At 37.6% G+C, this 15039-nt stretch overlaps 1 protein-coding gene and 1 long non-coding RNA gene across 2 annotated transcripts in view; one reads left to right on the forward strand and one right to left on the reverse strand.

Annotated features, from left to right (window-relative positions):
• LOC141380320 (uncharacterized) overlaps positions 1 to 15039 on the forward strand; it is a 371642-nt gene that overhangs the window by 33397 nt on the left and 323206 nt on the right. The window lies entirely within an intron of this gene.
• The window catches only part of ell (elongation factor RNA polymerase II), a 71190-nt gene continuing 56223 nt past the window's right edge, over positions 73 to 15039 (reverse strand). Inside the window, 6 exon segments of the mRNA NM_199707.1 lie at positions 73 to 2113; positions 2205 to 2249; positions 4892 to 5063; positions 5238 to 5304; positions 8133 to 8706; positions 11293 to 11383. Of these exon segments, the coding sequence (NP_956001.1) occupies positions 1997 to 2113; positions 2205 to 2249; positions 4892 to 5063; positions 5238 to 5304; positions 8133 to 8706; positions 11293 to 11383 (1066 nt within the window). The 3' untranslated portion in view covers positions 73 to 1996.

Below are 15039 nucleotides of genomic sequence, written 5' to 3' on the forward strand. Positions count from 1 at the left end.
CAAAAAGTTTCAACACACTTTGGGTTTTAGCGTTGCAAGCCTTCCCAAAGCTCCTTCCAGCTCCCTTTATTCTTTTTTTTTTTTTTTGCTAAAACAGCAACATATTTCATCCGATGCAAACCTATACAACAGGTCATTTGGCACATGTCTTCCCCAAGTTGTGTTGTCAGTGCTTGAAGTATCGGAGCATTTTTAAACTCAAACAAACATCATTCATATTCATCGTTGAATTGTTGCAGGATTTTCAGATTGTTTTTCCTCCAGGTAATGAAAAGACCATGATCAGGGTTGATCAAATAAATACTTAAGCATTCCCAGGACTAAAACAGTGTTTTTTTTTCCAGATCAATTTGCTGACTTTTCTTTGAACGGTCCAATTTGGCTTTATTTAATTGTAAAGCACGAATGCTGGTCGGGGTAAATTGATACATATTTGGTTTTAAATGCTGTTGAACATCAAAACAGCAGCGTAAAACCGCTGTAAACACTGGCCTTTGCCCTTTTAACGTCTTCAACAGTCAGAAAGCATGCATACACAGACGGACGAGGCAAGAGTCTCCTTGCAACAAAACCCAGGTAAGAGTAACAGCGAGAAGCTGAGCAAAGTGCTGAACTTTAATATTTAAACATAAGAGTTATCAGAAGTACAACTGATGCTTCAACAGGACCCGACAGATGAGCGGTTTGAGTGTCCACAGTAACGCAAGAAGCACTTCAGAGGTTTATAATGGATCCTCCACCATGAAGAGACGCCTTAATGGAATTTAACAGTCATCTTGTAATAAAAACACTGCCAGAAATGGTCAAAAACCTCACAAATACTCAGTATTCAAGCAAGCTTTTTAAATTGCTAAAGGGTTTGGACAAGTGAAGGTTGCGTTTATCATTTTGGATCTTCTTCAGCCCAACAGGGTGACTTTAAAGGGATACAATCACTATTTTCTGGAAGAAAACCACACTAGCTTGGCTCCAAAAGTGATATGTTACGGTCACATTCATAATTAGCAAAACTTAACCCAAGAAACCTGAGGGGCAGCACGTTTTTTGCATCGCTTTTTACAACTACTCTTGATTAAAATTGATGTTGGTAGTTGCAAAGTGATCATTTTCAGTCATTAGTGTGGAAAATATGCCAACAATGAAGTGCTCCCTCACCTCTGGAATGGCAAATGTATCCGTATGGAGCTCTACCATGGCCGTCCGCTTAATACTGATACCGTCAAAGCCTCTAAACAAACAGATGGTGATCTCCCTCCGCTAGGCATTCGACGTGCTTTAGCGCATTGCACAAAATAAGGAGCCAAATAGTGCCATGTCAGACCCTGGAGAAAGAAAACGGGGGCGAAAGGTTTACTGCATTGAGGATCTATTCAATCCAAGGCAGAATTTGCATAAAATACTGACTGATTCCAGAAGACCAAAGGGACCGGACGAGACGTTTAAGCACTCAATTTTGAGGAGTGTGAAATTATAATCGGACTGATGTATCCCTAAGGAAGACGAAAAAATAAATATAAAAGAAAATAAAATATAGTTTATCATCATTAGGACCTTCCGTTTTAGTACATACAGGGGAAAAAAATCCATTCCATATATTTTTCCTCTTTCTAAGCCTATGGGAATCTGGGAATGGGTGTTGGTTATCCCTGTTTGGAAAGCAAGACTGTTTTTTTCCATTTCACACTGAGACCTTCGAGAAGGGAAGGGGCAACCAATCCCATAATGCATTAGGCTACACAGGTAAGCATGATTGAGTACGCCCATGTCCCAAGTCCCATAAAAAATGAAATTCATGTGTCCGCAATGTCCTTATTAGAGCACTTGGCCTACTACAGGGGAAAAATAAAACAAAAAATAATAATAAATCAGTTTCGTGGCGTCTTACATTAGAGCAACTTGTTTTTAGAGCAAGCCAAGAAACCAAAAAAATCCAGATTTTCTTTCTCTCCCAAAAGGGAGAACGAAGAAGGAAAAAAAAAAGAAACATATCTTGTTGTTAGTGCCAGTTTTGAAGTTGCTGTTGATCATATTCTGCTATCAGTTTTTTTATATGTGCCAGTTTGTTGTGTAGATATTCACAGCGGTTCTTCTCTTGGCTATAGTTCGGATTAGTCTGTGAAAAAAGAAGAGAACGCCATTAATATATTGGATTTGAAGTATTTTAAGTGTTGAGTTACACAAAAAAAACTCAAGTGTCAGCTTACCTTTTTTATTTTGCGATACTCTTCAAGTATCTGATTGTGGATTGTCTGTGAAGAGAAGAAACAAATCGTCACAATGGTGACAACCATCATTGCCAGTTCCACTTATTAGAAGCATCTCTGTGCTAGTTTATGCCTTCCTCATATAATCAATGAGTTCATGGCAATAAAGTTTGATATTTTGGTTTTATTATTAAAGGTTTAAGAAACCCTTGAGTGCTTTTTTTGTGATTAACAGATTTGTGTGTTGAGCATGAGTTAAGACGTTAGCACCTGTCAGCTTTAATTGTGGAGAAAACTGAATAATTTTGAGCTTTTGTCAGCTAATTTCATCTTCCGGGTTTGAAATAATTTTTGGGGTAAGATCAAAATTAGTGACGTTGTGCCGATCTGTTTGTCCAGTAATGATGTGTAGGTTTCTCATTATTATTCATAGCATAGTCTTCTTATCCTATGAGAAGACCATGCCTCTTAATTAATCATGACAGCATGTGCTTTCAGAAAGCAGATCTGCCAAGCTGAGAGATCCAATCACTGGGTGAGACCGCATCTGCACAGGGCACACAGTATTTAGCAGTTCCAGAAGTGTCGTATGTGTTTGTTTCCGTGATCCACGGGGTTTGTTCCATGTTTTTCACCATGATGCTGTCAGGGCCGATTGTGTGCAGCAAGCATTTTTGTTGAGAGAGCTGGACGAGAACTGGAGAATGAGGCATTTTGTCTTTTTTCAGTTGAGTTTGTTACCATTCAGACACATCGCCTATCCATGCTGCTGTGTAATGGTTGGAATAGTGGATAGCAGTAGAGCAGTCTCTTTCCCTGTCTGTGTCTGCATTCAGACCCGGGGGATCAGGAGAAGTCCTCCTCATTTATGGTGTTTATACAAACACAATTTTTTTTATAATGATGTGACAAATTGTGGTTGTGTATATTAAATTATAAATGACATATGTAGGACATTCAATTCATTTTTATTTCTTTGCATTTTAACTTTGTAAACTATAAAATCATGGGTCTCCTCATGGTTTGTGTCTCATTTTGAGTCAACTGACAGCAGTTGTTGGCTCCACTCTTTTTCCCCTGCTCTGCCAGCAATGCTCACTCCTCCTCCCTCTGCTCACAGCACTCCATGCCCATCATAAAGCATTTTAGTTTTAAATTCTGAGGTAGAATTGAACTGAAAGAGGGGGTTTCATGAAATAAGGTATTTTAATTTATTTAGTTTGATTACAAATCCCTTTTGTAATCACTAAATCTATCAACACATGCAAATCAAGCCTCTAATTGCTTTCCTCAGAATAAAAAATATTTAGAAAAGTAAATGCCACTAACTGGTTCAGTTCAGGAAACACTATGAAATTTGTTAATTGTTCACTTCCTCCATTTTTGGGAAGTAATTTTGTCTTGAGTTTTCACTTCCGTGAAAAAAAAAAGTTTACAAAACAGGATTGAGTACTAAAAGATTAAGTATTGACAACAATAACAATAGTTGAAGCTGATTCTGAGCGCAAAATCTGAAAGCATAAAATGAACTGAAAACAATTGTCATACCATACTTTGTTTTATTATTTTCTGGCTGTGTTACACCAGTATTAAAACAGCATAATACAACATTTTATTACATAAATTATGTTTGTACTCACAGATCTTTACAATAGTAACCAAACCACCGCTGCCATTTCCACTTATTAGAAGCATTTTTGTGCTAGTTTATTTTATAATCGACTGTGTTTATGGTTCATGGGTTTAAGTTTGCAATATTTTGGTTTAAATAACTGTCACAATATCTGGCAACATACACAAAACAAGTCTCTAATTGTCTAATTACTTCCCTTAGAATAAAAATATTTAGAAAAGAAAATGCCACTAACTTGTTCAGTTTAGTTTGGGAAAAACTGTGCAGTTTGTTAACTTTGTTTTCACTACCACTATTTTTGGGAAGCTATTTTGGCTGGAGTTTTCACTTCCGTAAAATTAGTTTGTTTACAAAACAGGTTAAGCACTAAAAGATGAAGTGACAGCTGCAGCTGCAGTGTGTGATGGCATTAGTTGTAAAACGGATTCTGAGAGCAAAATCTGAAAGTGTAAACTTACCTAAAATAATAAAAAAGTACGGTTTTAACAATCAGTATTAAAGCCCATATTAAAAGCATAATGCAATATTTTATTACTTAAACTATGTTTGTATTAAAATATTAGCTGATTGAAGGGCCAAGTCCATGTAAAAACATGACTTCTGCCATATTTTCTACTCCGATCTGGCAACACGCTTTACAGCCCTGTCAGTGAACCTGAAACTCTGCCACTGGCCCGACACCAGCAGGCCATCCTCATTACTGAGCCCTATAAAGGATTATGAGCGCGTACTGCAGAAACAAATGATCCTTGTGAAATTCTGCTCTGGTTATTCAACATTGATGTCTCTTATCAGTCGGTTGATTGTGTTGTTTATTTCATTACACTTCTTGACTACGTGTTTTTCTTCACACAGTAACATTTTTCAATTCATCAAGATGAGTAAATCCCAGTGGGAGTCAAACAGACGGTTTAATTTTTCATTTTCCGGAGGAAGACGCGACCGCTGGGATCACGCAGGGGCCGTCAGCATATTAATAAGAAATGAGGAGCTTGTAATCAGAAGTGTGGATGGATGCGCTGCATTTTTGGCGTGGAATTGTCAATGAAGATACCTTGTACTTGTCTGTGCCTTGCTGGAGTTGTTTGAGCTCCGAGTCGAGTATAGTGAACTGCCGAGTGATGCTCTCTATCCGCGCATGGAGGCCCCGGTACTCGCTGTACTCGGAGTTGAAGTCGTTTTTGTAAGTCTGACGTTGCTCGGGCGAGCTTATCACTGTGTACTTTCTGTTGAGGAAACCAAGCGCAAATAAACATCAGTGCTTTAAAAACGTCATGAAACTTTAATGTTATTTTTCTTTCAGTTCTATAATGCATGTTTTCTTTATTTAAATAAACCTGATGCAAAAGGGTTCACGAATGTACTCTCAACTTCAAATAACGCCCAAAAAAAACACTTACATTAAATAGTCTGCCGTCTCTGATGAAGACGCAGGAATACTGGAGCTGTTGCATGTTCCGTTCAGACCTGAAATGAAATATAAGATCAATTCAAGGACAGACTTATCCTGCAGACTGAGGGACAAGGACAGTTCGCTGTGACGTTAGTCAACAGATTGAAAGCTGAAGAGGGACGTGCAAAACCACGCATTGCTAAAATAGACTAGTTGGAGTGATGACTGAAATAAACTAACCTCACTGGGCGACTTGATCAGTTGTTTAACTATTCATTAACTGATCTGAAGCCTCTCTAAATATAGATTCATGGAAGACTATATTGTATAAGACTATACACATTATATTGTGTGTAATACTGACAAAAACAAAACACTTGGCCTTTTTAAATACAAATAAAACGCTTTTTTTTCTATAATGTTTCCTCTCATCATTCAAAGAGAGTGGCTACTACAGTGCAGGTGTATGATTGGTCTCTGTTGTTATTGCTTGCAACCGATCCTGACACTGGCTTATGCTGATTGTTTCCTGAGTAACAACTTTGTTTCAACCAATCAGATCACTCCATCTTGCTATATATTTTTTGTCTGTCAGCAGTTTGTCAGTCTTTGTTGGCTCGATTTGTTATTTATTTCTGTGCTCATTGCTTGCTTGATTGATTCGGTGTTTATATCCGCATTTTTGTTATGATGTATTGTCTATCGTCACCTTTATTTACACTGTGTTGTCGTTTTGGTTTGGTCACTGTCTGTTCTTACCCGTGTAATTATTCATTTCCTTTCCTTATGTTTCCCTACAGAGATTTGGTAGAAAGACTGGTAGGCAAGTAGGTCATGTGACATACATTTCAAGACATAGGAGTTCAACTGTCTAGAGATACACTAGGGAAGGGGGTGAGCGCCAATTTTTTGGTTAAGTGGACAGTTAGTGTAGTTTGGGTAAGACGTCTTGGACGTTGAAGAATTATTTTTCACATTTCTGTTTAGTAGACTAGATTAGAGGGGATTTGATATTAGACTGTTTGGTTTTGATTGTTTTTTTTTGCTTTAGCGCCACCCATAGCCAGTCTTTCTAACTTATGTTTTGTTTTTGGTTGTTGATTGTAAATGCTCACACATTGCTTCACTAATCACCACCTGTAATAAATCACATTATTTGTACAGCAATTCTTGTTTGTGGTTGTTACGGAGTATAATTTTCCTTAAGGGTTTGTTTGAACCAGATCCTTGGTCAAGTGTGCAATCCCACTCCCCTAGACCGCACAGGGGTTGTAACAAAGAAAATTAAAACTAGACAAAAACATCCCAAACTTATCGGAGGCTTTGCATTTTAGCATTAGCACTGTTATCTGACTACACCATATAAACTGGACTGACTCTATTTCAATTTACTAGGGCTTCTATGTTAATCTGCTTTGACACAATCTACATTGTAAAAGCGCTTTAGAAATAAACATGAATTGAATTGAATATAGCCTATAACGCATTCTCATGTTTATTTATCTTACATTTTGAGAAGTAAAATTGACATGTGGTTAACCAGATGCTTATTAACCTGTCTGGAATGCATTGCAGGCCACCTTTTGAGGTGGTTTGAGTGATTATCAGTGTCAAATGCACTTCACAGAGAGCATTTGCTGGCTCCAAAATACTGGTGGTGCCACTGTAGTTTGTTAAAGGTAGCATCGTTATTAATGTTTTATCTAAAACAGATAAGGTTGCATATAGAAAGATCACTAAAATGCTCACACGATTGTGCAACAATAGACCATTTTATTTAATCGTCTGTGGAGCCCTTTAAGGTTGCAAAACTGTAGAATTCGCGCCTTTTATGGTAGCCCATTGCATGTTTTCTAACGCTTCAGTTCAAACTACTAAATCGGTTCATTTCTGTTGCTCTTAATATGATGAAAATATGTATATCCAGAAAATATGAAAATCCAGAATAGCAACAGGAATAATTGAAATAATTTTTGACCACTTTATTTAGTCAAATTTTTTTGTTAAACAAATTAAATTTTTAGCTTTATTTTAATGGATTTTTTGTATGTCAGTTATTTACAAAATAAACAAAAAGAATGAATAAATTTTAGGTGAAGTGATGTGTAAATAATACTTTTTGGCCTTAAGGGAATTATTAATTGAATTCAAGTAGGCCTATTATAACCTAAAATATATTATTTCTGACAATTTTCTTTAGAATTTGAGTTATGAGTTACAGTATTGCAATCCTACTTAGTATCGTGATACTTCAGCTGGTATAGTATCGTAAGACTAATAGTATCGCAACAATCCTAGTTCACGCTGTTGCAGATGAAATATTACACAGAAAACGCGATTTAAATACGTTCCATTTACAGCTTAACTAAAGCCTCTCTACTTGACGGTTGTTCTAGTACGTCAACCATGTTTGTAGTTTATTTACAAATTTCACCCGCATTTGTAGTTCTAATCAAATTCACATCAACGTGCAATGTACTGTGGGCATTGTCAGCGGTTGGAGTATGGACATTACGGAAATAGTAAACCATCCGGGAACCTTTGGCATATGCTTTTCAACATACTACGATTTGGGACATATGAATTCTATTTTTAAATACTATTAAGGACGGATAGTGTGCGAATTGGGGTGCAGCACATCTTCTTAAGCAAACACACCTGATTATGATCATCAACTCCTTAGCAGAGATTGAAAGATCTGTAATGTGTGTAACAGACGAAGGAGACATCCAAAACATGCAATGTTGGTGGTCCTCCAGGAACATGGTTGAGAAACACTACCCTAAGATACCCCACCGTCACCACCAAGTAAAGTAATATATTAGATTCAAAAGATTGTGTGGAACTCTGAGGTGTTTTCTGACCTTGACATGATAAATGATTCAGAGAAACCGATCCTCACCTGTACTCTTATCGCTCGTCGTGACATCACAGGGTTTCCTTTGATCCAAGCCACGCTCTTCATCAACCCTCCTCTCCTTCTTCGCGTCCCTCTCTCGATCCCTGTCCTTGTCTTTGGATTTATCTTTGTCCTTGTGTTTTTTAGACTTCTTCTTAGACTTGCCGTGCAGAGAGGGTTGGGTGGTCTGGGTCAGAGAGCTGTCCAAACTGCTGTGGGGTGGGGACATGGAGGTCTGCCTTTCCTCTTGTGTCGCGGAGCGAGGGGCGAATGACGGTGGCTGACTTAGTCTCTCTGCCACCGCTGCCTCCTGACCTTCACAGTCTCTGCCGTTGGAGTCGTTGCTGACATCTGAAAGGGGGTCGAAGGGTCGGGGGATCTCCAGTGGAGGGAACTGAGAGCTCGACGAGGTCTCAGTTGCTTGAGAACTAGAGGTGTCCTTTCCATTGGATGAGCTCAGCTTGCCATTGATGAGTCCTGTAGACTTGCTGACTAGATGCGATATTCTGGGTTTCTTATTGGCCAGGGGATCGATGAAGTCGGCTGCAGGTCGTTTCTGGGGGTTGTGGGTGTTCAACTGAAGTCAAATATTACACAACTTTATATCAGTACATGATCTTGGAGGAAGAAAAAGAGAAAATGTAACATCTTGGTTGCAGTTTGAGGGAAGATGGACCCTTTTCACATTTCTGGGTTTCTCAGTAGAGGAAGTCGTCAGAGTTGGGTAAATTTAGCACGCAGTGAATGGGAGAGTACAACAGATCTTTGTGAAAACTTTGTAAAGACTTTCCTTAAAAAAGGAAAATAATGTGCGAGACGGCAGCCCACACACTCTGCATATCAAACACTTCGCATAAGCGGTAATTTGATGCAAAGATGATATAATACAAACATAAATGTACATAAATATAAAAAAAACAATCAATATTTCGGATTAAACGAGTCACAACAGTGTTGTGAAAAGGGTCCATTAAAAACAACATGCTACATTCAATCATGCATGTGTTAGTTTGTTCCTCCATTATTCTTCCAAAAAGAGAAAAACAGAAATTCATTAAAGCATTATGAGCAGGGATTCATTTTTGTGAGGAGTTGTGTTTCCTCATGACTTTCATTTTACTCGCGCTAGGTTCTTGTGCGATGTTGGCGTCTCCCACGATCATCATGACAACAGCCTTTTACAGTGTGCCTCTACCACAAAACAAAAACTGCTTCATTCAGGAAGTCATTCTGTGATGTGATTGTTTCTACTGTAAGGATGTATTGATATTGCAGTGCCATTTCTGCTTATCAGGGAGTTCTAATGAAACTGCCTTAAAGTGCAGCGCAATTGTTTTTCATGTACATTTTCGCTTTATAATTCCTCTATGCGAGTTAACACATTTTACAAGATAACACATTATCATTTGCCAGTCATATGTCATTACTTTTTTACTTTTATGTACTGCACCATGTATTGTAACACAATCAGTAGCTTGCTATGGACTTGACATTGCAAAGTGGAGTTTTAAGCCCTTTTAAAGACGCAATTGCATGATTAACTGTTCAACAGTATGGTCAAAAAGAATAGTTTACCACGTTAAAATAAAGGGTTTGCTAAAAAATTGCAAAACCCTATATTTTCAGAAGTCTACTGTTTCTGCAGACATAATTTTACGGATTACTCATGATATAAATATTGCATATCTAATTTCTGGTCTTGAAGTGACTGCTATATTCCATATTTTAATTAGATATTTTAATTAATTAATTTTAAAGTTTGAATATTTTGTATAAATAAATTTATACAATATTGAATTAAATTACACTTAAACCAAATTTACTTCAGTCAACTAAATATAGAGTAGATTTTATTCAACTAAAATCTTATGAAATTTAGTCAACTACAGCTAGACTAAAACTAAAATGGTTCAAAAGACTAAAATGACTAAAACTAGACATTGTTGAAGTCACAGCCATCCCTACATGCGGTCATCTTCATTTTTTCAATATTTGTAAATATGTTGCATATCTCAACCCCTTTTAAATCCAAATATAAACTTGTATTTTGAACTTGCACCTCTGATTATCAAGTAACGGTTGACTTGAAGAGGATTGGGGCTACTAAAGAAGTTGCAGAGAACCAATCGGACTAGAGGAAATTTGTTGTGCAGCTAAATATCAACTTAAATATATAAATGGTCCAGGGTATTAAGAGTATTACTTGGGAGTAAGTATTTTAAATTTGCGATTTGCATATTTTGCCATTTATACCATTTCTATATGTGGCATCAAGCAATCTGATTTAGAGAAGTGCTCAAGGTTACAGAGGGTCCACAGTATGTGCGCAGTAGAAGCCCTGATTGCCACCATCTGTGGTAATATGGGAACAACGCAGTTGTAAACTCCAACCTTGACTGGAATTCCATCCGTTCACTCAGAGACCAACTTTATTTTACAATCTACCTCTAAGCCACAAAAGTTGCAGGAGCCCATGTCCCACACCATTTGATTCACACCCAAATTAATTAATTCTGAGCTAACTTATCTAAATCCAGAACCTACTAAGAAATATCTGTTTTTAATTTGAGGTTTCTGGCAAAGAAAAGCACAATGTTATTATGGTCATCTAAATCGGTGTTTCTCAACCACTTTCCTGGAGGACCATCATCTCTGCACATTTTCCTTATCTCCTTAACCAAACACCTGATTCAGATCAACAGCTCATTAGCAGAGACTGAAAGACCTGTAATGGATGTGACAAAGGAGACATTCAAAACATGCAGTGCTGGTGGTCTTCCAGGAACGTGGTTGAGAAACACTGCTCTAGATGACCATAACAATAAATAAGTAAAAATAACTTTTGTAATCAAAACAAGCACATCCTTTTACACAGCATACATTAGAACATGTTTGTGACAATCATCTTACCAACGTTGCATGGAGAAAGTCCTTAACTTGGGAAACAATGTCCCAAAATGCCAACAATGTTATTTAAAAGTGCTTCTTTAGCAGTATATCTGGTGTGTATTTTTTTTCAATTTTACCTCCACATCTGTGTATAAGTAATGTGCACCCCTGATTATAAAGAAATGTGTGTTTACATATTTCCTTGTCCCAAACAGATCCATCATAACAGCACTACACCATCTTTGACAGGTCTAAATGGGGGTGAAAGGCTGACCTGAGAGGGCGAACTGCTGGCTGGCTCTTTGTGCGGGCTGACCGGGCTCTCCACAGACACCGGGGCATTGCTCTGAGGCTTACACAGTTTTCTGTGGAGGAAGTCAGAAAGACAGAGACAATCCTCAATTTAAAAAGAGCCAAGGAACTGCTTTTGTTGAGATCAAACGAACCTAATACAGTAAGTGCAAAACATTAGTGAAATTTCAAACATGTTAACTGTCAACAGCATAATCATGTATAAACAAAGCTCACACAGAAGTCAAACTAGCTGCAGACGTCCTTACTATGGACTGCTGGCTGAACGTCTTTGTGATGCATATGGCAAACAACATGGGAAACACTTTAGAAGTTTCACAGTTCTAATCTGCTTGATCTGTAAATGACTTCTTGCATTACAGTTCATCAGGACACAAAAGACACTTTTCCACCATCAGGCTGAATGGTTTCTTTGCCTTACCCTTTCAGGCTAGTCAGCATGGATATGGTTTTGTTTACCATGGTGCTGATGGAGCTCTTTGAAATTTAAAGGGCACCTAGGTTGCCCCTTTATTCAGATTATGAATCTTTTGTGCCTCCAGAATGTGTCTGTAAAGTTTCAGCTTAAAATATCCATCAGATTTTTTTATTATACCTTTTATAAGATTCTGTTTTATACATTTTTGCACTGGGTGGCGGTTTTGCTGTACTGCACCTTTAAGGCTAGTCCTCCCCACCCACCATTTCTACGTGCCTTTCTGCGTGCCTTAATCTCCTCCCTTGGCTGTGTCAGACAACAAACAGACATAAAGGAAGCAGATCTCATGTAGCGTTTTTGAGAAATACTACAGTAAGAACTTTACCAATGAGTATTTGATGCATTTGCTGTGTTAAGCTACAACGATGAGTCACACACAGTCGTTAGAAAGTTCACGCGTGCACACACAGACAGACACACACACACAGACGCGGGCGCGCACACACACACACACAGACACAGACGCACACCTAGCACGGATACAATACGCACATACATACATACAGACAGCGCGCGTACAGAACCGGCATTAAGGAGGAATACAGACATTATCGGACTAACATCAAGCAGCTAAATGTGACTGGAAAAAAATATTCAAAGGCTTTTATTTCATAAACAGCACGGATGTGAATGCATCTAAATGTTCTCATTGGCTGGAGTATACGTCTCACATCAGCGGGTTCTAATCGTGAACGTGCTCTTTCCTTCTGCGATCACACAGCGAAGCATTCCGGCAAATTATCGGTAATGTTACAACTTCTCTTGCCAGAAAATTGCCAGAATGCGTTTACAGGCATTTTCAAAAAGAGCCTGTTCACACAATATCCCCTTCCAGAAAATTCCCGGTAATTTTCCAGAAAGGTCTTTATGTGTGAAAGGGGCTATAGACAATGACGGGCTAAAAATCTGCAGATTTCTGCACACGCAGATTCCATGTGGGCCTACTTATAACCGTTCAGCCAGTTGGAAAAACAGCTAAAGCTGTAATTAGGGCAAACCCACTTAAATTGTGGAAGCAAGCCTTTGTGTTTATATCCGACAAGTAAATGCCATTGATTAAAAAAAAAAGGGATTCTACACTAGCATGAGTTATTTCAGGCAATTCGAAATTTACAAAACTGCAATGAAATCATTTAACTGGCATAAGCAGAAGTCAATTGGTTATTTTTTTTAAATGGTTGTTTGTTAAAAAAAAAAAAAAAAAAAAAAAAAAAAAATCTCTTGGCCATGATGCAGCAGGTGCTACAAAAGTTTTTTTTTTACTCGTGATACTCGATGTTCATCTGGGAAATTCTAAATCTGCATTACTTTAAGTAAAGTCACACACCTCCCTATAACCTCCCTGTCCGCTTGTTAAGTGATGACGTGTTGGTGACGTATGTAATACTGTTTCCGTGTCTAAGCCGCCACTCACTTGAGTTGAGAAATGATTTGTTTTTGATCATTTTCAATTCATATCATACATGAAAAGTTAGTTTTATATAAAGTCATAGTGCACACAACAATCCCTGGGCTTACTGCATTACAAATACCAAAATGTTAACCATTTATAAAAAAATGAATGATTTTCTGGCCATCGGATATTAGGCATAGACATCTAAATTGCGATCATGATTTTTGAATGTATTAAATCGCTTTGTAAACGTTTATAATAACCATTTCATGAGTGTTCCCATACAGTTAAATAGAGCGCTTGGACCCGGAAGCCGCTTTGCGTGACGTCACACTTAACAAGCGGGCAACATCTAACATGTCGCCGCTTCAAGTAAAAAAAGAGGCTTTCCTTGCAATTAATCCTTGGATAACATGCTCCCCAAAATAAGTGCAATTGCTTGGACATGCATGTAACCAATCTCAATAAATAAATAAAAAAAATAAAATAAAAAAATAAAACTAAATTCAATTAAATTCAATTCAGCTTTATTTGTATAGCGCAGGGGTCACCAATCTCGGTCCTGGAGGGCCGGTGTCCCTGCAGGTTTTAGCTCCAACTTGCTTCAACACACCTGCCTGGATGTTTCAAGTATACCAAGTAAGACCTTGATTAGCTTGTTCAGGTGTGTTTGATTAGGGTTGGAGCTAAAATCTGCAGGACACCGGCCCTCCAGGAACAAGTTTGGTGACCACTGGTATAGCGCTTTTACAATGTAGATTGTGTCAAAGCAGCTTCACATAAATGGTCATAGTAACTGGAACATTGTAGTTCAGTTTTTAGTGTTTAAGTTCAGTTCAGTTCAGTTTAGCTCAGTTCAGTGTGATTTAAATTAAATAAATAAAAAAAAAGTTTCATTAAATGTCATTGGTTAACAGAAACTAGGGCTGTATGATACTGGGATAACATGTGATATTGTAGTTGAGTATTGCGATAGCAATATTTCTTATGATATAATTAAATAAAAAAATTATTTAATGATCAAACTACAACAAACAGGCAATAGCTAGATTGAGCTAATTAAATCTAATACAAGCAAACAAAACAAACAAACAAACAAACAAAACAATTAGATTTTAAAACACCACAAATGAAAACCCTTGCAGAAAAATCTGATTCTTATTGGCTGTTGTCATTTTCGTCACTTGTCTTCTGACATTAGCAATTACATTCAGCTCTAGGTTCACCTAACATCACCTACTGAAGAGTTGGGGATGAAGATAAAGGCTCCATCTGATTGGTCAGACCTGGATAAACAACCCATGCACTGAGCACACAAAAGCTTAGCACATAAAATTACATTTATTGCACTACTCTGTGATATAGATACTGCATATACTATTGTCGCTACTATATAACGTTGATATATTGTGCAGCCCTAAATGAAACGCTCTGCTCTAAATATGCAATGCATATCTGACTAGTTAAAACAATAGTTTAAAGGACCCATTAAGTGCTTTGAAATGTTTTTTTTTATTAAATGTTACACAATCTCAACTGAAATATAAAGAGAGGGTGGGACATAGTGTAGCCCCTACCCTTTAAAAAAAAAAAAAAAGCCAATGGTGTTTAGTTTCTCACAGTTCTGCCAGTAAGAGTGGTTGAGCTCAAGCACATTAAATGTGAAGCATCTTGAGGAAGACAGGGTATGTCAGATACTAGAGAGCTTTTGATTGGTCACGATTTGATGAGAAACTAAAGGTATGAGGAGAAGTGAAGACAACCGTTGATCCATTTAGGCGGAAAGGACAAACTATAAGCTTTACATGTTTATATATCAGTTTTATATTTTCTAAACG

This window comes from Danio rerio, chromosome 22, assembly GCF_049306965.1.
Source record: "Danio rerio strain Tuebingen ecotype United States chromosome 22, GRCz12tu, whole genome shotgun sequence".
NCBI lineage: Eukaryota > Metazoa > Chordata > Actinopteri > Cypriniformes > Danionidae > Danio > Danio rerio.